Consider the following 25,636-nt stretch of genomic DNA (forward strand, 5'->3'; position numbering starts at 1 on the left):
GTCCTGATAAATAGCTACGTCTGCAATAATGCAGTGCTGAGTGGTGGACAATTTATTCCTTAGTTTTTAGACACCTAGCAAGCAAGATTACTGTGTTAAAAGCTGCTATCTTATTTTGAAATATATTTGGGGGCCAAGAAAATGGCATGTTAGTTTCATTTGAGTCATTTGAAGGCAGGTGCTCCCCACCTCTCTATCCGCCTCTCTATTGAGAAGCACTTTTGCTGTCTCTATTTAGAAGATCAATCCCCGGTTCTGAGACCAGCTGCTGAGGAGTGCCTTTCATGGAGTTATTAACCAAATTATGGAAAATCATGGAAGGGTTTGACAAATGCAGTCATAATCAAGCCCTTCGTCTTCCTGATGGGTCCACTTTGAATCTCCCAGAGAAGGCCCTGGGCCAGTGGGGTGGGGATCAGAGTGCAGAGCTGTGCCTCAGTAGCTACTAACCTCATCTTTGGCACCCTTCCTGAAATCTGGCTTTAGTAAGAAAAGTTCCCCTGGGAGCTAGCTGCTTTTATGGCTTCAGAACCAGAGCTTCTGAGAAAGGGCCTAGTATGAAAAAAAGGCAAATAAAGTCAGAATAAAGGAAAATAAACAGCTGGAGGGAAGGCACTGTCTTGGGTTTCTTATCTTAAAATTTTTATATTTCTCCTTTGACTTCCTCTGAGAGCTGTGAAGACATGTCAGTCATACTGACAGTATGTTGGAAGAGGACTATAAGGGAGAAGGCGGGAGAGCAGGGGGGACACATGGAAAAGAAAAAAAAAAAAAGGCCCAGGCCAAAGAAAATGAATTAGAGCAAAGATGCTTTGAAAACAACGGCTAGGTCAGATGGGTGTGATCAAAGGTTTACTGATGCTATGTGGGGAAAAAAATCATTAAGAAAGGCCAGAACAAGACAGTCGATTCCAACCAGAGCCACAAATAAAACACATTCAAAGCAGTGCCAAGGGGTAGCCTTTCTGTTACAGCCGGTGAAATAAAAAACAAGCTGATGATGGTTGGAAATACCAACAACAGAACAAAAGGAGATACTGATGTTAAGGAAAACAGTGCTTCTTACCCAGTTCAGTTATCATTAGAATGTGTGTCCCACTGTTTTTTTCCTGATTGACTGATACCAAAGGCAACTTGCCAGGTTTAGCTAATTGGATACAACATTTAAGGGTTGGGGAAAGGGAGTGGAGGAAAGTACAGAAAAAGACAAGAGTGAGGGAATAACAGAGGAAACATTCTAAAGTAAAGAGACCCAGGATCAGGACCATAGGAATCAGTATTTGTCTTGGGAGGCGGAAACCACTGTGCAGTTTTGCAAGTTCACAGGTGGTAGCAGGGAGTGCCATGGCCAGGTTAAAAGTTGGATTCCATGGCCAACGATCATGGCACTAATAACCCCATCATTTATTGGACCTGAGTGGCACTCACTAGAAATGGCTTTTGTCTGAGAAGTTCGAGGATAGAATAAATGTAGAGTCCTGACATATTAGTCTAATGTTTCTCCCCAGTTCTGAAAATGGTTTGGCTTAGACCTGAGGCTTCGCACCTCAGTAGGGGGTTCTGATTTAGGAGCTGTCCAGTGCTGCTGCCAGTGAAAATTACCAAGAGTCCATGGACTATGCCTTCCCTCCCTCCCCCCCTTCCCTAATTAATGCCCCAATCTCAAATCCATCATCTCATACGCCTTGAAAAAGTTATCAGCAGGAAGTAAACTGTCCATTCATCTCAGAGGAAAGATAGATCAGTTTTCCATTTGATAATCTGATAAATTTCCACTCATACTTCTCTCCGACCTCCCTCAAAACAAACCCCACTGGAGCCTACTATGCTGAAGGAACTAAACAATAGGCCAGCCTCCTCATATCCTACATGGTTGGAAGAGAGGACCAAAAAAATCCACCCAGAGCTGACATTCACCCCTACCTAGTTCAGTGATGATGGGGATATTGACCCCAGTCGTGATGGATGGCTGGCGTAACATCCCATGCACTGGGCTGTTGTCTGGAGAAGATCTATCCATTCCTGGAGGCGTGAAACCTATTGGGAAGGAAAAAGAGAAGGAAGAAAAATCAGAGATGTGGAAAATTTGGAAATAACGAGAGTTCAGAGTATTAACCCAATCCAATATGTGTGTGTGCGTGCATGTGTATGTGTGTGTGTGTGTGTGTGTGTGTGTGTGTGTGTATACATACACACATTTATTTATTTATTTATCTATCTATTTATTTATTTATTTATAATGCATGATTTATAGGTCAACAATTAGCACTACCAGGATAAACTCTGATGAGTTGTTTTTTAGAAGGACAAACTGGAGATTGTTATAAATAACTCTAACCCACTTTGATAGTTCCCTAAAAACCTGTCTATACCAATTATTGATTTTTCTTGCTTACAGAGATTTGTCCCCCTCTATCTCCAGGCACACATGAGAATTATATCTAAGTGCCTCCTTGAACTTAGATATAGCCATGTGACATAGGAAATGCTCTGGCCCATGAAAGATGAACAGAACAATGTTAGCATCACTTCTGGTCCAAGTATTTGATCTACTGCTTCTCTTCCCAGGCCATAGCAACTGTGGGAATATGAGTTACTATGAAGATTAAGGCTGGGCAGCAGCCCTATACAGTACCCTAGACCCACAAAGCATTCTGAGTGAGTGAAAAAGCAATATGTGTTGCTTTAAGACAGTGAGATTTGTTTTGTTGCCGTTTTCGTTACTACAGCATAACCTGACCGGTCCTGCTATCTTAAACCAATTGATTGCTTATTCTCTTCTCAGTGAGTGACTTAGCCTGGCCGAGGGGAGATGGGAAGAAATCTGCTCAGGGGCTTTAATGACGAGTTTCCTGGCTCTTAAAAAGAACCACATAGGGAGAGATTCTTATTTAATCCCCTGGACATTGCTTTTGTGCCTGTAGTGCCCGGAACTGGGCAGCCATCATCCAACTAGGATGGGCACCAGCTGAGGACAAAATCAGCTTAAATGATATTGACTGAACTGAATGATAGAAAAATTGAATGACAGGAAGAACTGTCCTTGAGTTTCTGAATTAACCGGCCCTAGAACCAAAATTAACTGACCTCAGGACTTCTTACTACATGAAATTTTATAAATATGTAAATTTTATAAATATATAAGTGAGATTATAATACATAACGAAGAGACCCTGACTGCTGCATTTGCCTCTTGTTCATAATGTGTTAGGCACACTGGGACACTTGAAATTCCCAATGTGTCTAACACAGAAATCATAAAGTAGATGTGGGCACAGTAAATTGGAGAGCAGCCTATTTAGTTTTAGGTTTTTGCAATTTGGGCTTCTTTGGATCTCAGTCTCAAATCTCAAGTACATATTACAATGAGGTTGGCCGAGCCATAACTTCAAGTTTAGTGAGGGTGAGAAATCACTCCAACTAGGTTGACTTTCTGCCTCTTTAATGACGTGCACAGAGACATAAAAATATGAGACATTTATTTATCTCATACATCCTTTTGGTGAAAATTAATTTTATCAAGTGAAGCACATCAGCTCTATGCTGGCTGCAAGGCCCAATTTGCTTCCCCACTTAAAAGACAGGCAGACACATTCACTTGGGTTTCTCTTCTTTGCCCTTGATGGATATTTATATGAGTTTATCATTGAATTATGGACTTAAATATACAAAGTTACTTGCTAAGTTCTCGAGGACGAAATTCCAAATAGATTGTATGACCAGATTCTTGACTTACCCTCTAGTAATGTGACAGACAAGAGCGGGTTGAATCTGGCATTATGGTACGTGTGAAACTTTATCAGGAATGAAATGACAGGTGCTCAATAACTGCTTGTTGTTTTGGAGGTGCATAATGCATGAAGTGCCAGAAAAATATAAAAGAGTTTGCCTGTTTTCTGCTCTTCTGTGTATATATTTTATACTATTGAATATCATGCTTTCAGAAAGAAAAAAAAAGTTTTATTTATGTTTCATCTCCTTATTGCACTTAATTTTATTCTTTATATTGAGATACTGTGCACAGGGTAAGTAATTTTAAATGAAAGTGCAGCGTCCACCTTTCTAAACTTTGGAATGTTTGTTTTTTAGCCAACCATATAACCAATAACATGCATTTTAAATGCTAGCTGTTTTCTTCCCCTAGAATAGTGAAGGGGAAAACTAAACTGTTTTCATCAGAAGTTTCATTCAAAAAGCATGAAAAACTGCAAGTGACAGCTGTGCAGATTCAGTGGATATGACGTTTTTGAATTTCTTCAACTTGACAAGTAAACACCTTAAATCGGTAATGCTATATGCATAATACATGGCCTGTATTTTGACATCCATCATCAAATGCTGACTTGAGAAAATACAGGTTTTACGTCAAGGAATAGCACCCATAAAACAGGGAGAAATGCAGGTCACACGGTATTAGCAGACTGTATTTCATTACAGAAACTGCAACAAGCCAAAGTGTTCTTTTATTTTATCTTATTTAAAAATTCCATTTTCAGCTGTGAAAAGACTCAATTCCTTTGCATGAAACCTTCATTTAGAAATGACAGGCTTGCTTCATAGGCCTCTTTCATTTTGCTTTCATATTCCATTTTCCCCTTCAATCGCCAAGCCTGGTTCCATTAGCATCTGCAAACTGACAAACTATGGTAGGTGTCCAAAGACATCTCTCCATTAAAGGTCCTTCTCTCTCCTACACATGACCCCCAGGAACAGGGTGCTTTTGTTGGCAAGAAAACTTCAGCAATTATAATGTCGCTTTTTCTTTTGATACTTTCTAGACACACATTTTTAAAAGCAAAAAGAAAGACAAAAGAAATAGACTTCGTCTTTTTTCCCCCCTTTTGTAGAGCTGTGTTAAAGATGAACAGAATTTACTAGTATCATTTTACTTAGAGGCCCTAATATTAAAAAAACTGTAGTTGGAAATGGCAGGACTGACCCAGATTCCCTAAGTGACCTTGGAGAAAATAGAACTTGGGCATCTTTCATTTGAATGAATGAGGCAATCCAGCCTTTGATGCCACTTGATGGCATCTACCCTATTCATCACAGCAGCTGTTGATAAAGGGACAGGCCTAAATCGTGTCCACATTTCTGATTGTCTTGATCCCCACCATTGTCTGCTGTAGTAGATACATATGTGGTTGAACTTTAATTCTCTCTACATAAAACTGCACTCCAGTTCTGCAAATGAAAGCACAGGTACATGGAACATACTCGAAGGGTTCTAACCTACTAGAGAATAGTGAAACTGGGAAACATTCCCTTCATTAGTTAAACTAACACCTGAGAAATTAATTTTAGAAATGACCACTTCTTTTGGTATTAGGGAGATAGAACAAAAAATTCTCAATCAGGAAAAGATTCAAGTTCAATCATCTATGGCCTAGGTTCTTACTGAGATGCTCTCCTGTTTCTTTAGCTGTGTCCTCGTTGCTCTCTGTTGAGCATGGGCATGGGAGGCAAGCACTGGGCAAAAATGACTTCCAAAGACTATCTGATTTCCTTACATTGAGGGCCCCTCCCCATTCCAGTCCTCAGGGGCAGATGTGACCAGCTTTTGTTATCTATTCAGTTCCTTTGCCATCAGGCATAAATGGGCCCAACGTTGCCCCCTGTGAAGCATGCACACTCCATGTCCTGTATGAGAACTTTAGGCTACAGAGCATATATTCTATTTCTTTAAAATTCCTAGATTGGCTGCAGAACACCTGGCCCAGAGAGAAGAAACAGAGAGGGAGAGTTAATAGCATAGACTTTGAAGTCAAATGTCTTGGGTTCAAATGCTGGCTCATCTACTAATTTGTCATGTGACTGTGAGCATAGCACGGACTTTCTCCAAGCCCCTGATTCTCTGTCTGTAAATCGAAAGTAACTCTTACATAGGGTAGTTGTGAAGATAAAATCAAATGATGTATTAAAAACATTTACTATGATGCCTGATATGAAGGAAGTACTCAAAAATGTTGACTACCAATGTTAATATTTTACTAGGTACACAATAAATATTTGTGAATAGGCACAGCATCCATAACCACCCCTCCCCTATGAACAAAGAACTGAGGTAGCTTTTGGCAGATTTTTTAAAAAGACATTCTTACATACAGAAAAATCATGGAAAATTAATAGAAAGGCAACAAAATAGAAAGAAAGAAAGAAAGAAAGAGAGAGAGAGAGAGAGAGAGAGAGAGAGAGAGAGAGAGAGAGGGAGGGAGGGAGGAAGGGAGGAAGGTAGAAATAATCAGATCCATTCAGTGTTAAAAATACAATTCAAAATATTTAAGGTAGGAGGATTTTTAATATGGAGATAGCTAGGATTCTCTTTAGGTATATTGAAAAACTGGTTGTTGGTCTTCATGTATGAAAGGTTCTTAATTCCTTATAGCAACTAAAGATTCTCTCTGGAGTCTTCTGTTCTAGAGCTAATCTCCCACTTCCTTCATTATTTAGGGGCTCACACGTTCCTTTTTTGTTTCTCAGGCTCCTAAAATGTTTTTCACAACTCTCTCCAGTCTTTTTTGGCATTTGTATTCTTGATCATATGTGTTACTCTTGGGTTCAGGTGAATGAAATTAGTCGTGTCTGATGTTCTTTTCATGATATTGGTTATTCCAGAGGTTGGCAGCACTCAGCCTCTGCCAGGGAAGTTGTTAAAAGGTTAAGTCACCCTTATTTAAATTAGACAAGGGCATTTCAATTAGGATGGCTTTGAATCAAAGAATTTAATATAAATATTTGACCTGTTCCTAAGAAGTACAAGGAGAAGACATACTGGGATAACAAGGAGATCACCAAGGTTTCAGTTTTATTAATTGTTTTGGGTACCTGCTGCATGCACACACGCACGCATAGCATCTAAGAGGCACCATGTGGTTGCAAGTGAAGAAAGGCTGCGGCTCAGAGGAAATAGCTAGAAAAAGGTTCCAGGGTAACGCAGACACGAGTGCATTAGAAAATGAAAAACATTAGATGTCATAGTCCTTATGGAACTTAATGGAAATGCAAGGACATTCGAGGTCTAGACCGATTAAGATAATTGAGAATGAAGTAGGCAGGCTTAAGTTGAACCTCAAGAAAAAAAAAAATAGCCAACATTTATTGATTGCTTACTATGTACTAAATTCTGAATAACTTTAGTTCTCAAAACCATCCTATGCAGATACTGCTATTTAACAGATGAGGAACCAGCACAGTAAAGGTAAGCATTTTGCTCCGAGGCATACATCTAGGAATTAGAATTCAACCTGAATAAACTGGCTCCAGAGTCTCCTCTAAACCACAATGCCATATTGCTTCTTAGCATATGGCAAAGCTGTACTAGGATTTTCATGGGCCCACCTCGTTTATTCATCACAACAACCCTATGAGTGTAGGAACTGTTAATATTCCCATTTTGTAGATATGAAAAATAAAATTCAGAGCAGTCAAAAAACTTTCTCAAGCATACTCAGCTGATGAGTAGTAGCAGATCTGAGAGCTATAGCCAGGCAGCCTGACCAGAGCCCATGCTGCCTTCCATCTGTGTGTGACGATCTATACTTTTCACGTACCGACCCTGGCAGGCAAGTTTGAGGCCAGAGCCAGTCTTACTCTTTTATTGTTTTCACTTTTAAGCAATAGTAGATAACAATGGGGACCCATTGTAGTTATGCTTAACTTGCTTTTGTTTGGTAGTATGCACAACTCAGTATATATAATAAATGCTTTATTACAGTACTTTTCCATGGAGGAAAACACAAAGTACTTTCTAAATCTTCCCTAGTTAAATCCCCAAGCCTTTGCTGGGAGAGAGGGAGATGGAAATTCTCATCAATCATCTCCCCTAGAATAGATGGAGGAACGGAGGTAAGTGCTTCCCCCAACCTCATAGACTTAACATAAAGAAATTGGTCTAAATGGTGGGCCAAATTATCTTTTATTGTGTGCATATAAATGATGGTTAGAAATCCATATGCTATGTGAAACTAGGGAAATAAATTAGGCCGAGTCATCTAGGTTTGCTGAGACAGGTATTCAATACGAAGTTGTAAAACGGAAAGATCACTGTTAAAAATGATCTATAAAGACACGTTAAAATCAAGAGAAACATTTCATATGACATCATCTATGAGATGAATTAAATTTCCTGTTAATGTCAGGAAAAAAAATCCCAAAGCCAAATGTCAGATGAAGTGAAGATCAATAAAAATATTTTGATAAGTAAATGCAACAATGCCATTTAACACATGATTGGCAACTGCTGAAACATAAATTATCCAAATTTCCCATTGCTGCTTATGGGAAAATTATGCAGATTAGAACTTGATTAGGCTTATATCATGAGACTCAATTTGGACTTTTAATCTATTAAGCTCCAATAAATGAGGCATTTGAATAGCTCCCCTGAGCAAGTACAGTAATAGCCACAGCAGTCATTTTGCAGTATGTATTCCAACAAATTCTTCAGCAGCTGAAGTAAAGAAAATTCCATGTATACAAGCACACTGCTTTCTAACTTGTGTGTGTGTGTGTGTGTGTGTGTGTATGTATGGTGGGGTGGAGTGGAGTGGAATCCACCTGTAAAAGCTTGGTTCGAGAAAGAGATTTTTGGAAAAGTCTGCAAGAGAAATCTGGCCACAGAAAAACCTCAATTTAACCTTATAATATTTTTTTCATAGTAGTTTTCAGGGGCTTTCTGCAAATTTTGAGCCCTGAATCATGAAAGCCAGGCAACTGACCAGTGCTGACTCAATAAAATATGACTACTTACCAAAGAAGCAGCTTCCCCCTATACTGCCCAAATGACCACTTTTCACTTAGGAGCCCCCAACATGATGGTAGAGATCAATGTAAAGGGAACTCCTCTGCCAATTTCAACTGTTATCTGCTTTACTCCAAATAACCCATGTGCTTAGAGCTGATAACTATCCCCTACCCAGAGCCTAAAGACAGAGCTTAGAAACCGTGTAAATAGGGAATTCTGAAAAACCTAAAACATATCATTGGGTCTCTTTTGCTTCTTTACCAATCATTCTACATTAGAGATGCAAGAGATTTTGAAATCCTCAAATCAATCTCTCCATTTTACAGGTGATGACTGAGGCTCAGAGCAGTGAAATTATTGTATCTAAAGTCATGGAGCCAGTTGGTGGCAGAGCCAGGATAGTTGATACTTGTTATCTGTCCCGCTTTAACTCCTTGTCTACATGAGGCATCCATTCCACAGTGTTTGGTGGTGGTGGTGGTGTGGGGAACAACCCTGTCCCCACCCTGGCCACAGGATGGCAACATGAAGCAAGATAGTCTCATTTTACAGCAAAATGGTCGGTCTCCAACATCCTGGCCACGTGTCTAATTTAGAGATGGGCCTGTACTCCAAACTGGGGCCAATCTGTGATCTCCTCAGGACCTTATATAAAAGATGTTAAAGATACTGTAGATGCAAAGCCAGAAGGATGTAAGGATGGGGCTGCTGATGACCATTTAGCCCACCATGGGCAAGTGGATAAAGAGGTGAAGAGAATTACACAGAGCTCTAACATCATTTAAGCTCCTGGGCTGAAAAGTGCCTAAGCTGGAAGCACCCCAGGTAAATGACTTCCTTTATACTTAAGCCTTTTTGAGCTTGATTTCTATCTCTTGCAACCAAAATGACCCAAATAGTACAGCAACATTTCTTGGTGAAATGTCTCATGCTTGTCTGATTTTCTATTGAAACTAGTGACTATATCTTCATTTGAGAATTTTTGTTCACTTCCAGTGCCCAAGAACAAGACTTGAGCCAATATCCCACCCCTCCATTTCTTAATTTATAATAAGTAACATTGATACATTTAACAGTCCTGTTTTCTAGAGACTGTCTTTGAGGAATGCCTTGGGAAGCTGGTTCTACCCCCTGAGTAGAGTATCTCATCTTGTTTAGAGTTTGAGTTTTTGATTTGAACTAAACCAACCAATCGAAGTCCTCTACAGTTATTTGCCCATTAAATTTCATAAGATACATTCAGCACTTAGACAAGTCTCACACACATGAAACAGGAGGGGAGGGAGGAGGGGAAAAAAGAAGGAAAGAAGGAAGGAAAGAAGGAAGAAAGAAGGAAGGAAGGAAGGAAGGAAAAAAAGACAAAGCTAGTCACAACTTAAATACAACTAAGACTACAGATTTGAAAAGAAACCAAATATTAACCTGGCAATGTCTTCATTTGCCCAAGAGCTCATGGTGTCACAGTGAATTCTCCACAACTTCTCAGTTGCTTTTTACCCCCTTCTAATTTATCTCACAACTTAAAATAGAAGTGGTACATATATACAATGGAATATTACTCAGCCATAAGAAGAGATGAAATACTACCTTTGGCGACAACAGGGATGGATCTTGAGATAATCATACTAAGCAAAGTAAGCCAGATAGAAAAAGTCAAGAACCATCTGATTTCACTCACATATGGGATATAAAACAGAAAGCAACACATAAGTAAACAAGACAAACAAAAACTCAGAGACAGACAACAGTATGATTGTTACCAGAGGAAAAGGGTAAAGGGGTAGAAGACGGTAAAGGGGGCTCAATTATATAGCAATGAAAGAAGATTTGGCTTTGGGTGATGAACACACATTGCAATATACAGATTATATATTATAGAACTGTATACTTGAAACGTTAATTTTATTAACCAATGTCACTCCAATAAATTTAGTAAAAATTTAAAAAGTCACATAAAAAAGAAAACAATGTGAATGTTAGGTTTTAGAGAATTGATTATTAAGTATGCATCCACTAAAAAAATGCAGAAAATTATTTAACGACGTAGGAAAATGACCATGATAAAATATTTGTGGACAAACACAGATCACATAAAATATGTACAATCCATTTTTGAGATCACATAAAATATGTACAATCCATTTTTGAGGGGGAAAGTATTTATATATACAGAAACAAAACTAATGTGTCTACTTTCTTATGTTTGAATGGTAAAATTATAGAGAATGAATATTTTCTTCTTTTTGTTTATACGTCGTTGTTAAATTTTCTAAAAAAAATATTTTATTTATGCAATAAGAAAAAAAATTTACCAAAATTATAAACTAATAGAAGAAAAAAACCTGAAACTTTGAACCTTATGTGATCTTTATGGGCTAAGAGCAGCTGGTTGTTACAGTGGATGGACTCACCTTGATGAACTGTAAGGATCCTAAAGGTCATTTTGAGAACCCACTTTCTTTAGAAGTTGAGGAAACTAAGATTCTAGGATGGAAGTGACCAGTCAGAAGTTACAGATTAAGGGGCCTTAGAAGAACAGACCATAAAAGAGTTTTCAGGGTTCTCACCTCTCTGCTATTTCAACTTCCCACCATTTTATAAGAACTGCTCAATCTCAGAGCTAAGGGTGCCGAGAGCTCATGTAACTCTAAAGAGTGCATGGGAATCTATGGTACCATGCACTTGGCTGAGAGGAGGAGCAGTCAGAGCTGGCTTCCATCACAGAAGACTGGCACTCGCTGATTCTCATCCCTGCTCCAACCAAACCTTACCTGCTTCAGAAAATCTGCCCACTCTCTTCCCTCCCATCCCAGCTCCTGCCCCTCTGTCACCTTCTCCAGAAGGACTGCCTTAACTAATTTCTCTCCCCACATTTAGTTACTTCATGAAGAATCAATCCACTCCCTTTATTCACTATCTTAAACTGTACAAATCACTACTAATGTGTAGTGATTACTAGAAACTAATGTTTAATGTTTTTGAAGCATCTTTTATGTTCTCCTTTTTTTTTTATCTCAATACTCATTGGATCCTTCATTTCAATATGGGATGGAGTATGTATGCTTTTTCTTTACTGTTATTATTATTAATTCTTAATTCCTGTTCTGGACCCTCCCTTTTTGCTGCCACCACCAGAGGACAAAGACTGTTTTGCCATTAATATAGGATCTCCTCTTTCATGCTGGGTCATATTTCCAGTAAACTAGAGGCATACTATGCCAGGGAAAAGGTAGACATATACACTGCAAGACAGTGATATGAAGTGGATACTAATAAAACACACAGAAACCTCCCTTGTGCTGCCAAGACTATATACATATCATTTTGTTTCCATTACATCAATTTTTTTCTCCCCCCTTTGTGAACATTAATCAAAGAAATGCAAAGAGCTCATTAAAGTGATAGATTGACTGAAAATGTAACCACCTTTACATTATAAACAGTTTCTTTATGTTCTCAGTGCCATGGGCTTTGTTTTTCAGCATTTGTCATGTCCTTTTACATCTAAAACACCAAATGCCAAATGGGCCCCAGTTGTTTGGTTTAGTATGAATCAATGGCCAGTGTAGCAAAAACCAGAGCTACGAAATCGTAAGCAAACTAAAACATCCATATCTAAGCGCACAGAAAATTAAGTAGCTGTAAAGGATGGATTTGTCAAGTGATCCAAGGCATTGCCATGCAGTTCAGGAAAAGCAGAATCGCATCACCGACAACATTCAGCCAGCTGTCTCTGAAAGGTTCTAGAGACAGAACGCTTGGCCCAAGATAGTAACCAAGGTTCCAAACATTTGATCATCCTTGAAAAGAAAGCACTGTACATTTTTCTTTTAAGTTTTAAAGGCTTTTCTGCATTTATATTATGCTGGCAGATGACTATATAACTGGGATCTTTGGGGTCAGGCATACACACATGCATGTGTGCATGTGCACGTGCGCGCGCACACACACGCACACACACACACACACACACACACACAGTTCTCATTAAAGAAGAGGTTGATTGGTGCTAGTCTGATTTTGAGCAATTCTGTTTATACCATGAGCAATATTGTTGGACCATAACCTGAAATGAGCCATAACGTCATGAGTAAGAGCTTTAATTCTGGAGCTAAACTGTATGAGTTTAAGTGCTGCTTCGTTCAATTTCTAGTTTTATGATCTGGGCAATTTATTTAAATTTTGTGGCTCAATCTCCTCATCTGTAAAATGGGAGAGTAATATGTCATGAAGATTAAAAAGTTAAATAATACAGGTAAAGTGCTTACAACAGTGCCTGGCACAGAGTAAGCACACACTTTAAAAGTACTAACTTATTGTCTACAGCCATGCCAACCTGAACACACCCGATCTTGTCTGATCTCAGAAGCTAAGCAGGGTCGTGCCTGGTTAGTACTTGGATGGGAGACCACCTAGGAAGACCGGGTACAGTAGGGGGTAAGGGGGGGAAGTACTAACTTATTTATGATGATGATGAGGAGGAGGATATCAACAATAGACTGGTACTGCTGACAAGAGAAATGGTCAGAGAATTAAAAATCATAGATTTCAGACCTAACTCCCCGTGAGAACTTAGAGGGATTCAATGTCTCATCCAAACTCGGTTTTCTCATCTGTAAAATCGAGGCAGACAAGGCAATACCTCAATCCCTTCTGGCTCTGGAAAACCGATCACCCTTTTTCTGAGGCATCATGTTTAGTATTAGAACCATAATTCTGAGTTTAATCCCTCAACATTCAGGAATGACTGCAGTCACCCATGAGTTTTTTAAATAAAGGAAATGGAAGACACAGCCCTCTCTCCCAGTATCCCGGCACATAGTTTATATCAACAAATACACTGATACATGCATGCAAGAGACATATACCAAATGCACTGCACCACGGCAACCATGCAGCTTGCATATCACAAGACATGACATTGTTTCCCCTCTCAGGAGTAGCCCATAAGACACGATCCTCCCTCCAGGAGCCCTGCATCCACTCCACTCGCTAATGACAATCTGGGTTCATCTCCTGCTGTGTGATCATAGTCATGACAACTGCTCTGGTCCTCAGTTTCTTCATCTGTAAAATGGGGATGACTCTAAGGTCCCTTTCAGTGCAGAAGTTTATACTTCTTTCATGACCTCAAATTTAAAAAGTAACCTCTTACAGAATAAACTACAAGGAGAATCAAGAGGGTCTCTCTTCAGAGGCCCTCACAAGCTCTCATGTAGATCCTGTCTTTCAATTCAATTTTAAACCTTTGCCCAGAGAGAATGAAATTTCAGTGTCCAAACCAATGAGAAGGATGTACTTTCTCCAAAGTTGCTATAATGGCCAAAAAGGCCATAAATAACCATTTATTAAACAAACAGTAAGGGCTAAAGGAAGAGAAACCGCCACAATTAGGCCCCTGGGGCCTGCAGGCATGGTACATAACAGTGGGACTCTCTCATAATCCTGGCAATATGTTACCAGTTGTTCCATTTGCTTGAAGTTATCTTCATAATCAAGATGCTATCCCAGCCATCGTGGGCTTTAGAACTATTTTTAATTTTAATTTAAAGAGCAATTAAAGAAAGACAATGGATATGCGGGATAATAAAGTAAGTGATTAGCAGCATGCAAATGGCAAAGGCTTAATGATAATATGGTTCTAGTCTCCAAAGGGCTTGTGGAGAGAAAGCCCTTTCTACATGTGGTTGTTCAGCTAATGTGTCTCAACCCACAATTACAACATTGCTGACACCATTAACCAGTGAAACAACATCACTTCGCGAAATCCTTGTTGTCTCATTAAAATAGAAAGGGTCAGGTAATTTACCAGCGTTGTATGTCTAGTTTTGTTGTTGGTAATTAGCAAACATTGCCCAGCATGGACTCCCGCTGGGAGCTGGAGAAACTTTGTGAAATATTAAAGAGGAAAGTCTTTACATTTTACTGGAAAATTGAAAAGAGGTGCAGTAATATTCTCTCTGTCACTCCATTGCATTTAGTAAAATAAAAGAACAAGTTGAAACTCTTTATCTTAGGGAGAAATGTACAGGGTGCACTAGGAAGTCACTGTCCAAATCAATACCCTGATTCAGGCTGTATACTGGCCAACGAGGCCTTTGTCCCTATTTGCAAAAGGGGGTGGGGTGGGGAGGACAAGAAAATTACAAACCACATCTCTATTGTCCTTATGTTTTTTCGAATTAATCTCCTTGAAATAGAGGAAAGGGGCTATAAAAAGTTTTGTATTTGGAACGCTTCATGATTTAAATAAGCACCAGAATTGTTTATTCGAAAAGTTATTTATATGTATTTTGAAATGTAGGGATTGAGAAATATATCCCAGGGCCCTGACTTCCTGCCTCCCTGCTTCCTAATGAAAGCCTCTATAGACACTGGCACTGAGACCCCGCCCGAAACATCCGCCAACAATTGGTGTGTTGTCAGGAAGCAGAATGGTATCTTATTCTTTAAATGGAACTTTTGGAACATAAAGCACATTCCAATAAATGTGAACAGAAAATTATGAATTCATTAAACTACTTTGGTATCTTACGCTATATATAATATTTATATTCCGACTACTGTAAAATATGCTTTAATATCTTTAGGCAACTATAAAGACTTAAATATTTATAAAATGGCTAAAGATAAAGTATAACACTCTTATTCCTACATACAGATGATGTAAGGCGTGCAATCAAAGACAATAACACTCTCTGCCCATTTGTCATCTTAAAGGAGCCGATCAACGCGCCATCCCTCGTGTGCCATCTACATAAGAGTTGTTGCCGACACAGGCAACTCCAGAGGACTTTGCGCCTTAAAAACTACCTAGAGTGCTATACTTCACAGAAAACAGGGCTTTCTGAAAATGGAGACAAAACAATAAATTTGCAGGCAAAACAGCTCCAAGAGGGGCTTCAAAATACTGCTGTGTTTATCTGTGGGACATCATGGAGCGGGAAGCTTTTTGATTTAATATTTCATAATACAGAGGTGGTTGCTTCCTTGCATGGTATATAATTAATGCTCTTAAAAAGGAGGGTTTCCTTTAAAAATTCTTCATTATTCTAAATGCAAATAAATAAATAAATAGATAAACAAAGACACACACCTGGACTTCCTTTAGAAATGTGGAACCACCTCATATAATCCCAATAAATAGAAAGCCACCATGAATTTATAATCACATGGGGCCTATTAAAAGTAGGTTTATAGATTAAATGTGAAACTTCAACCCTGACATGTTCATTACTTACCTTCCTTGCTTGTCCTTAGACTCACGATCTGATTAATTTTCAAAATTCTTCCATTTCCTATGCCCATTAGGCATTCAGAGTACTACCTGCACCCACTTGCCTTGATCCCTTGCATGCACATCCCCCTGGTTCATTTGCGCTGCTCTTTCTGGATCAGGATGGTGTAAGGTTGGGAACAACCTGGAAGTTTATTAGCCAAAGTTCATTTCTCATATACCCTGCATTTTCATAACACCCATTTTATGCTTTCCAAACTTCCCAGCAATCAATCACCCTTTGGAGGCTGCTGCTTCTCTGGAGAATTAAGTTTAGTGAATGAGCAGCTCAAGTAAAAGCATCATATATGATTACCTTGCGTAAAAATGAAGCTAGGCCTGTGCTTCTCACCTTGGGCTACAGGTCAGAATCTCTGATGCCTGCATCCTATACCCAGGGTTTAATTTAATTGCTCTGGGATGTAGCTTGGGCATGGAAAGGTTTAAAAGTTCCTATAACCAATTTAAAAGTTGATTGCAATGTGCATCTAAGGTGGTACAACCACTGAGCTAGGTATATTTCTGCATAAATCTAGAGGAGGCAAAGGGAGGGCCAGAGAGAAAATCCATCATTTATTAGCTATTTAAAAGGATCCAAGACTAAGAACTAATAATTTCCCAAGTCTCTTGACTGAGGGTCAAAATTACTTTTTTTCAGGGAAAAAGAGGCCAAAGAGGGAAGCCAGGTGCCACCTGTCATCTTGCTAGAACAGCATGAACCCTATTCTGCCATAGCAAAGTAAGCAACTCTGGATTGCTGTCATTTCTCCAAAAATTCAGGGTTCTTGCCATAACCAGTTGTCATACAGTGAACAGGATGAGGTCTTCTGTCAGCGAGCTGGCTGTGGCCTAGCCTCTCTGCTTCATAGAGCAGAACCACTGTGCGGTACCACACTAGCCTGTCTATGAAGGAAAAATCCCAGTGGTCACTCGATCTGCACCAGTTCTTCCTCAACTCCTCTGGAGGCTTTTTAAGTTTATGTTACCTGAACTACTCACTTTCCAAGGATGTCTTCGTTTCCATCATTATCTATTTGCTATGCATATATACTGACAAGCAGAATCAACAATAATTCTGGCTGCTAGGTACAAATGGATAACACCAACTTACTATTTGTTATTTTGGGGGACCAAATAAAAGAAAATGTAAAATTATCTAATAATAATAATAATAATAATAAAAGTTAATATTGCTTGATTTCTAGGTACATCCTAGGTACTAACTGCTTTTATCCATTCATTCAGGACTGGCATGCATGGTTGGGCAGTGAACAACAGCTCATCTAAGTGGGTATCATTCATATCATGGACATGATATATTTGCATATTTATTACCATATTTTTCCTGAAGTATGGCAGAAAAATGTATTGCACAAATATAATCAGTATATAAGAGAATTTGTCAATGGATGGAATAAAAGTGTCTTGAGAAGGGAATGACTTTTTCTGACTCATGTAAAGGTACCATATGGATTAGAGAAAGCCTTATATCTCATTTCCTACTCCCAGAAATTTGATAAGCCAGGTGCAATTAGTCTCAGTATTCTTAGTGAGAAAACTCAGGGGCAAAGTGGTTAAATAGTTGTGCCAGGCTTAGTAGGTGACATTGCTGGCATTCAAACCCAAGCTGCTAGTTCTAGAGCCCACATGTGCCACGGTTAAACTTGACGGCAAAGTGCTACTTCTACAATCCTTGATGTTTTATCAACCCTTCTGCAGCCATCATCACTGGATTCACACACACTTCCTCAGGGTATTTAGGTGTGGCCACTTTAACATCTTCACCTAATAGATGAAGAAATGAAATCATGGAGTGTTTATTCAGAGTCTAATAACACATAACTTCACAGAAGTAGGGCTGAAAACCTGGTTCTTTGACCCTACACAATTGATTGTGTTGTCACTTTGACAGCCCCGTTGTGATTCACCATCATAAACTAGAACAACACAACTTATCCACTGTATTTCTCCTGACCAGGTGTGAGAGTGTCGTTTGCTAGTCTGCAGCTGAGAGGAGTGTCCATATCTACGTGGCTAGAAAAGCTCTCAGGAACCATTCAAAGCTTCCTGGAGCAGAAAGTAGAGATGTTTTCTGCCCTTTATTGAACTATTGTAGGTCTCAATCCTACAGCAGATTTAGGCCCTGGGCTGGTACTGTGCAATAGTTCCTGGAGTGAAACCAATAAATGGTTTAGAATCAGGAGCTATCAGTAAAGGCTAATAGGATGTGAAGAGTTATACTAGAAAATGCTTGGACAAGTCTGACCACAGCTCTTACTGACAAGTTCAACATCTTCCATCTTTGTAACTCTTGCCAGTGTCCAGCTATCAGTGAATAGAGAGTGACTGAAGCCTGGAAGGAAAAGATGTAGTATTTAATAAGCATATCAAACTGCTTTATGTTATTTGAGGTCAAACGAAGACAAAGTAGGCTGCAAACAACAGATGCCAGGATTAAATCATTTATTTGCTCACTCCACAAACCTCTACTAAGCAACTACTAGGTGTGAAGTGCTGTGCTAAGCATTTATTTCTGACCATTGATGAAAGTGGGGAAGTCAGTAAGATAACAGGATAGGCCCTTTCTTCTAAGGGCCTATCCAACTGAACAGTGACCTCACTTGTAATCATTTTCCTGAGACCTTATAGCCCTCTCAGTTATATCATCAGTGGACACATAGCCAAGGGTCCCTCTCTGAATACACTTGGACTTTCTTGTTTATGTGCCTTCTCTCACTCAGCCTTGGTCTCTTCCACCTGCCCCTTTACTTTGGATAATTATACCTACTTTCAAATTCAAATTCACTTACTCTGGAGCTCCCCCAGCAAAACATCCCCAGCCCAAAGCAACCTCTGCCTTCTCATAACACATCGTGTGGTGACATCCATGTGACACAATATCTGGTAGAAAATCTTTACTGGAGATACGTAACAGGATGCCCAATGACTATGATACTGATCTAGAATTTGAGGAATAACTTCTCTCAGGACATTTTATTGAAGTACTTAGGACAATTCATACCCCTATGTGTTCTATAAATCCAGAACTAAAATCATTTATAAGTCAGTTGGTGTATTTTTCAAGGGCCATTTTTAAGAAAAAAAAAAAAGGTTTTAGGAGTTAACATGAGTTTTTGCCTATAAAAGAATGAGTGAAAAAGGTGAAGGGATGAAGAGGTACAAATTAGTAGCTACAAAAGAGCCACAGGCATATAGAATACAGAATAGGGAATATAGTCAATATTATTGTAATGGCTCCATGTAGTACCAGATGGGTGCTAGGGTAATCGAGGGGATCATTTTATAAATTATATAAATGTCTAACCATTGTACTGTATACCTGAAACTAAAATAAAATTAAATTAAATATAATTTTAAAAAAGAATAAAGACAAAAATGCATTGGATGGTTGTCTAGGCTCATTTGCTAGCTTGAGGCATGCATACTGCCTTCACAGCATGTGGATTAAATTCACGCCTCAGAAGTTATAAATGATTCACACCTGGCATTTTGCAAGGTATTCTGGAATATTCTAGACCCAGTATTGTCAAATACGTGCATTTAAGTTATACCATACTACTTATATTGTGATGTCTACATCGCGTTTGCCTATGGATCTGATTAGCATCAGAATGGCATGGAACATGGGAAAAGCAGGACACTAATCTCAGGCATAAGGGTATAAACCAAACTGATGCTCAGAAAAAGAACTGTTAACCAATCCGTCCCTGTCTGGAATCTCATCAGGGGCTTTAAAGAGTCCATGTGATTACAAGAATTCTTTTACCTTTTTCCAATTATACATCTGCAATTTCCTTCCATAGGACAATTTATCTGGACCATTCTCTGAGTGTAACATGCCACTTGAAATCCTAGGCTTTGAGGGATGGGGTAGTCTATGTATTATCATCTACTGCCTTCCATGGAAACTTCTACCTGGAGCATGGGATAAGTAGATAAAACCTGGAAATATTTTGTAAGTTTCTGGACAAAAAAAAAGGCAATATCTCTCTTCTCTTGTTTGTCCAGGTTTGTCACAAGGAAGACTGGGATAAAGAGAACCCTAGTGTCTGTTGGAATGGGGAGGGCCAGGGCCACATAAAATGGGGACACACAAAGACAAGAACATTTAAAACAAACTTCCGCCCTTGCAAGGAGCAGTGTAAGAGTTGGAATGGCATGTCTTGAGAGCATTCATTTCCCTGAATGTTTGTCTCTAGGCATGCTTCCATGACCCTTAAAAGCGGAAATATAGATTCAGGTCTGATCTCATCACAATAACCCTTGTTCTGTCTTATGGCACAGACTGATGTGGTGAGAAAAGCATAGGCTTTAGAATCAGACAGTTTGGGGATCGAGGCCATGTTCTCTTGACTAGCTATGTGGCTCTGGGCAAGTTTCTGAATTTTCCTGAGCCCTGTTTTCTCACCTGTAAAATGGAGATAAATAACCTCTGTCTCAGCACGAAAGTTACAGAAAGATTAAATGAGCTATTGTGTATGAATGTGCCTGGTACATGACTCACCTGAAAAAAAAAAAAGTAATTATAATTTTTTAAAAGGAGCTTTAACTAGGCACACAAGTTTTAAGGAGTGAAGCAGCTCATGAAAGCCTGATGTTAGGACAATGAGTTCAGCCCAACCCCAACACCAATCCACATCTGTTTTCCGTCTTTGAAGCTAACATTTCCTTTCACTGCAGTCATCCAAAGTTGGGCAGAGCTCGAGTGGGAAGGTGACTTTGCTCTGCATGCAGTTGGAAAGAAAAAGTTATTTTGTCCATTTTTACTTTTTCTTCCCCGCATCCACTCCCCACGGGAGACCTTCATTTACGAAGGGCCTCATATCCTCCGCAGGTGAAGAAAGTGGTCCAGGTTTCCTGGTCTCTTGCTATAGCTATTGTGGTTGTTGTTGCTGTTGTTTTCCCCTGTTTCCTTCACTGGAAATCTATTACCAGAATAGTAAATGGTTGTCTTAAGAAAATCTCTCATGTGGTGAAATACGCTGTGTAGGAAAAAGTTGAAGTCATTTAGAAAACAGCTACAATTGCTGCTTTGCAGAAATACATCTGCACCACTGCTCTGAGATTTGTCTTGTGATGTCCGCAGAAGAAATGTAACAGGGCCAGCCCCTCTCGGTACTTGAGACCTGCTTGGAGCCCTAAGCCAGATTTTCTTTATTGTTTAGTAAGCTCTTTTAATGAAATGTACTACTCTTATTATAGAGGACTCAAAATAAGATCTAAATCACAAACCAATAAAAGAAAATTATTGGGTTGGGTATCTAAAGTTACTACCTAGAGGCTACTCCACTGTGGTATTTATAAATCTCTAAACAGTTAAGTATAATTGTCTTTCTGGTTTTTGGGACTGAAGCCAATAGCAGTTTCAGTTACAACTGAAGAAAAATATTTTAGCACTGAGCTTTGTTCGTTCGGTGGGTATAAAGAGAAATGGCTTCTCTCACACCACCATTTCAGAATTGAGAGAGAATATTGTGGTAATGAAATGTTACATGCGAGCAGCTGAAAAAATGCTTGTCTGATTTCAGGGAGGGAGAATGTATGTGAAGATAGGCGTATAGGTATATTTGCAAGAGAAGAGCAACCTGGGTGTGCGGGAAGCGAGGCTTGAGGGAGTGTAAGAAGGGAGAAAACTGGGAAGGGCAGGTGTTGAAGGGTGACATGGGAGTTGAAGATAGGGGTGGTCTGTCAAAGTAATGGAAAAACCAGATGTGCAGCTGCTCACTCCAACGCAGGCCACTCCCCCACCTTAGACACAAAAACAGTACCATTCGAGAAGGATGTGAAGGCTTCCACTAAAAGAGCCATTATGACCCCAATCCCAGCAAACACCATAGCTCTCCCAATGGAGTAAGAATCTGGATCATCTAAAACACAGATCCCTATGTCATAAAAATCAAGAAAATACCAGAGACCCTCAGTTATAAAGTACCAGAGAACTCATCCCATCCAATTTCCCTCCCATCTCAAGGATCAACGTCAGTAAATTTCCTTTGGCAAACGGACATGTGGTGATAGGACCCTCACTGCATTTTTAGGCAGCCCATTCTGTTCTGGAAATGTCTTCCTTATGTGGGAATAAAATCTGGTTCTCCTTAATCATTAGCTATCGCTCCTGGTTTTGTCCAATGGAGCAGAAGATAAAATGGCCTTTTCAGCTCGCTAGCCGTGTTCAACTGCTTGGCAAGTGACATGTTGTCCGAGCATTTCCCCTTGGCGACATTCTCGTGTTTGTCAATTCCTCCCTTCAAATCTTCATTGCTCTTGACACAGTCCCTCTCAGACCAACCAGAATGAAATAATCACTACTCAAAATAAATTATGCTTCCATCAGTGACGTTTATGCAGACTGTCTTTAGTGATTATTTGAAACTTAATGCTCAGTGGTCTTTATTACATTCCATCTTGTGAGTTTTGTCCCAAAGTTTCAGATTAGAAAGGGCCTAATCAATCCTGATTTCTGTTACCCAATAATTTAGAGGTCCTAATCCACGTGGTCTCCCTGAAGACAAACAGAAGTCAACATTTCTTCTCTGGAACTGTAAAAGTTACCTCAGACTTTAGGGTGCCTCAATTAATACTGTCACCCCAATGACTATGGCCACACTTCCACGTACAATGTCATTCCCTGCTCGAGGCTCTTGACCTTTGTTGAAATGTACAAAGGAGAGCGTCCATTTATATGTGGACATCATTCAGTGTAACTGTGGCTGAGGGTCATGAAGCCTGGAGGGACCCTACGTGAGCATGTGTGTGCATACATGCATGCTTGTGTGTGCCTGTTGGGGTGTATGAGCTACTGTACATGTTAAAAAACATGTTTTTATGGTTATAACGAGACATAGAATATAGAAAAATAAATTTAGGGGAGGCAAGGAAAACAACACAGTGGACATATGTCCTGGGTTGGGAAATATATTTCTCCCTTTCTGGGGACATCAGGAATGCAGCTTAGCTTGTGGGTCCCAGTTTCTACCAATGGTTCCCTCTGCCTTTTTCTAAGATGCTCCTCCGACTTCTGTCCTTCAACTCTCTTCTGTCATTCCTCCCTCCGGAGGCTCGCGTCTGCTCCTAGTGCATGCACAGTGGGACAGAACTCTAACTCTGACCCTCTCCTGAATTCAGGACTTCATTCCATTCATCTGCTTTTCATGCCCACCTGGATTTTCCACCACGTCTGCGTGGAAATGAACCATGACTAAAACCCAACACTAGCAACACTACTTTCTTCCATATCCGGTCCTGCCACTCTGCAGGCCTCTTCCTATGAGCTGCCCCACTGTTCTCCATCGCTGAGAAGGAAGCTCACGTTCACACAGTCTGTTTTACATTTACTGTGTCGCACGTTAGAACCTCTTGTTCTTTCTCCATTTCAAAGTTCCTGCTCTCTTTCTGGATAACCACGGCCCCTACCCGGTGTCCCTGAATCCTCTTCATCCCCGCCCCAAACAATGTTTCACAGGGCTGCCAGATCAATCTCCCTAAAGCTCAGGTCCAATCCCATTACTCTCTTGCTTTGAAACCTTCCATAGCTCCCCAGTGCCCACTGAATTATTTACTGCTTCCTAACTCAGACACCCATAAAAAATTATTTACAGCTTCCTAACTCAAAAAAAGAAAAAAAATTCCTCAGTGCCCAACACACATTTCAGCCTCATGTGTCCCTGCTGTCTTATACCACCCTATATTCCAGCCAAATTATACTCACTTCTATCCTTCAAACAGTCCCCATGTACCTCTGCCCGCTGATTTCTGTTCTTCTGACTGCACCCAGATCTATTTGTTTCCACCAGCTGAAGTCTTATGCATTTTTTCAGTTTCTCCCAAAACCACTCTTTCTCTTCCTCTCCTCAATGTTAGCCTCCGTAGATTATAATTCTCTCATAGTAATAAACCAGCATTCTGAAGCAGGGTTATGCATTTGCATGGGAGGTCGCAGGGACCAGGAACATCCTTTATGACCCCTGCCTCCCCCGCAATGCCTGGCATGCACAGTTTGGGCACACGACAGGTGCTTAATAAGTATTTATGGAATTGGATTGACACCTTCAGGATGGATTGTACGAATCAGATGAATGCAGAGCATTTAACAGGAAAGGGAACAACAGAGGAATCTTAAAACCAACATCTAAATTCAGTCTAGACGTTGTAAAATACACACTCCATCTTCTTAAAGAGAGCCAGGCTCTGAGGGGAGCATGCTGCTGGCTTTGGGGGTGAGCAATGTTGCTGTTTAATGGCAGCATAGTGCTGGATCTCAGCTCTGCCACCTTCCAAAAGCTGCGGTCAGGAAGAAAGCCTGTTCACTGGGCAATTAGCATCCTTTACTTTTCACCTTGAGACATATGAGAAAAGACTGACAAATACAGCCAGTTAGAAAGCAGAGCCTGGTGTCTCCACCACATTTCACTATCCCTTTTTTATCTCCACTTCAGGCTTTTCAGTCTTGGGAAAGCTAATGACTGTCCATAAATGTGAAGGGAAGAAGGCCAACGAACAAATCAAGCTAACAGGATTATGCTAAACAAGCAAAATGGTTTAAAGGTTAGAATTCCCAGGAAACCCAGGTTAAAATTACGTAACTTCTCTAAGTCTGTTTCCTTTTCTTTGTAATCGAAATAATAACCTAGGATTCCAACCTAGGATACCTCTTCTGAAGACTGCCTAGGGTGGCAGTTCTCAGCCCTGGCTGCACAGGGATCTCACTTGGGAGCTTGTAAGTCTCCTGATGCCCAGATTGCACCCAGACCAGTTAAATCACAATTGCTGAGGTGCAACCCAGACATCAATATTTTTTAAAGTTTCTCAGTTGATCATAATATGCAGTCAACTGTGAAAATTAGTGTTCTAAGAAATGGATATTATCTTGATTGCTGAAATATACTACCATGTAATAGCAGCAAATGTTCACGAAGCACTAGTTATTGTTACAGTTGTTGATCATGGTGGTAGTGATGGTGGTGGTAGTGGTTGTGGGGTTCAGATGGGCTCTGCTTTGGGCTTGGAGTCCTCATGGGAAGAACTCTTTTCAGCGGAATAGCACCAAGCTCTGTTCTGGCTCTGCAAGGAATATTTCACTCTCTGAGTCCATCACATATTCCTCTCTCTGATCAAACCTCCTACCTTCTAGCTCTTCCACCCCCTTACACCACGTTCCTGTCCTTTGACCTCACAGGGACACATTTCTTGCTTCATTTTTGGCTTCTCAGTCTATATGCCCCAACTCTGGTTTGACTTCTCCCTCTACTATCTTAGACTAGATGGCCATTCATTTTCATATTCTCTCAATAGCACCATAGAGTCCTTTGCCTCCTCTGAATCTCCATTCCGAGCAAAAACCAATTTCTACTTTCTCGGCTTTTTCTGCTAAGCACTGCATTGAAAATTGCAGGGTTGTGCTGACCGGCCTCTTTACACCTTCACGGTTCCAACTTCAGCTGGTCCTCACCAATGCTCACTCGTGCTTGCGCCTAACTCCAGTCATCTCCCTTCCATGTTTCCCACAATGTCTGCTCTCAGCGTTTATTGCTATCGGTTTCCTGGCCCACCTGTCCCACTCCCTTAACTCCTCAAGGAAAACCAAACTGGTTGCTTTA

The 25,636-nt window shown here is 40.0% G+C and overlaps 1 protein-coding gene and 1 pseudogene across 3 annotated transcripts in view; one reads left to right on the forward strand and one right to left on the reverse strand.

The window, feature by feature from the left end:
• Nucleotides 1-25,636, reverse strand: part of KCNMA1 (potassium calcium-activated channel subfamily M alpha 1) — a 709,157-nt gene that overhangs the window by 35,275 nt on the left and 648,246 nt on the right. For all 3 annotated transcript variants that reach the window (XM_023527946.1, XM_023527936.1, XM_011355314.2), the window contains one exon: nt 1,924-2,037. In XM_023527946.1, coding sequence (XP_023383714.1) covers nt 1,924-2,037 — 114 coding nt within the window. The remainder of the gene's footprint in view (nt 1-1,923; nt 2,038-25,636) is intronic.
• On the forward strand, nt 13,062-13,180 carry LOC111736552 (annotated as a pseudogene).

Source organism: Pteropus vampyrus, unplaced genomic scaffold (genome assembly GCF_000151845.1).
Source record: "Pteropus vampyrus isolate Shadow unplaced genomic scaffold, Pvam_2.0 Scaffold20, whole genome shotgun sequence".
In the NCBI taxonomy this organism is placed as follows: domain Eukaryota; kingdom Metazoa; phylum Chordata; class Mammalia; order Chiroptera; family Pteropodidae; genus Pteropus; species Pteropus vampyrus.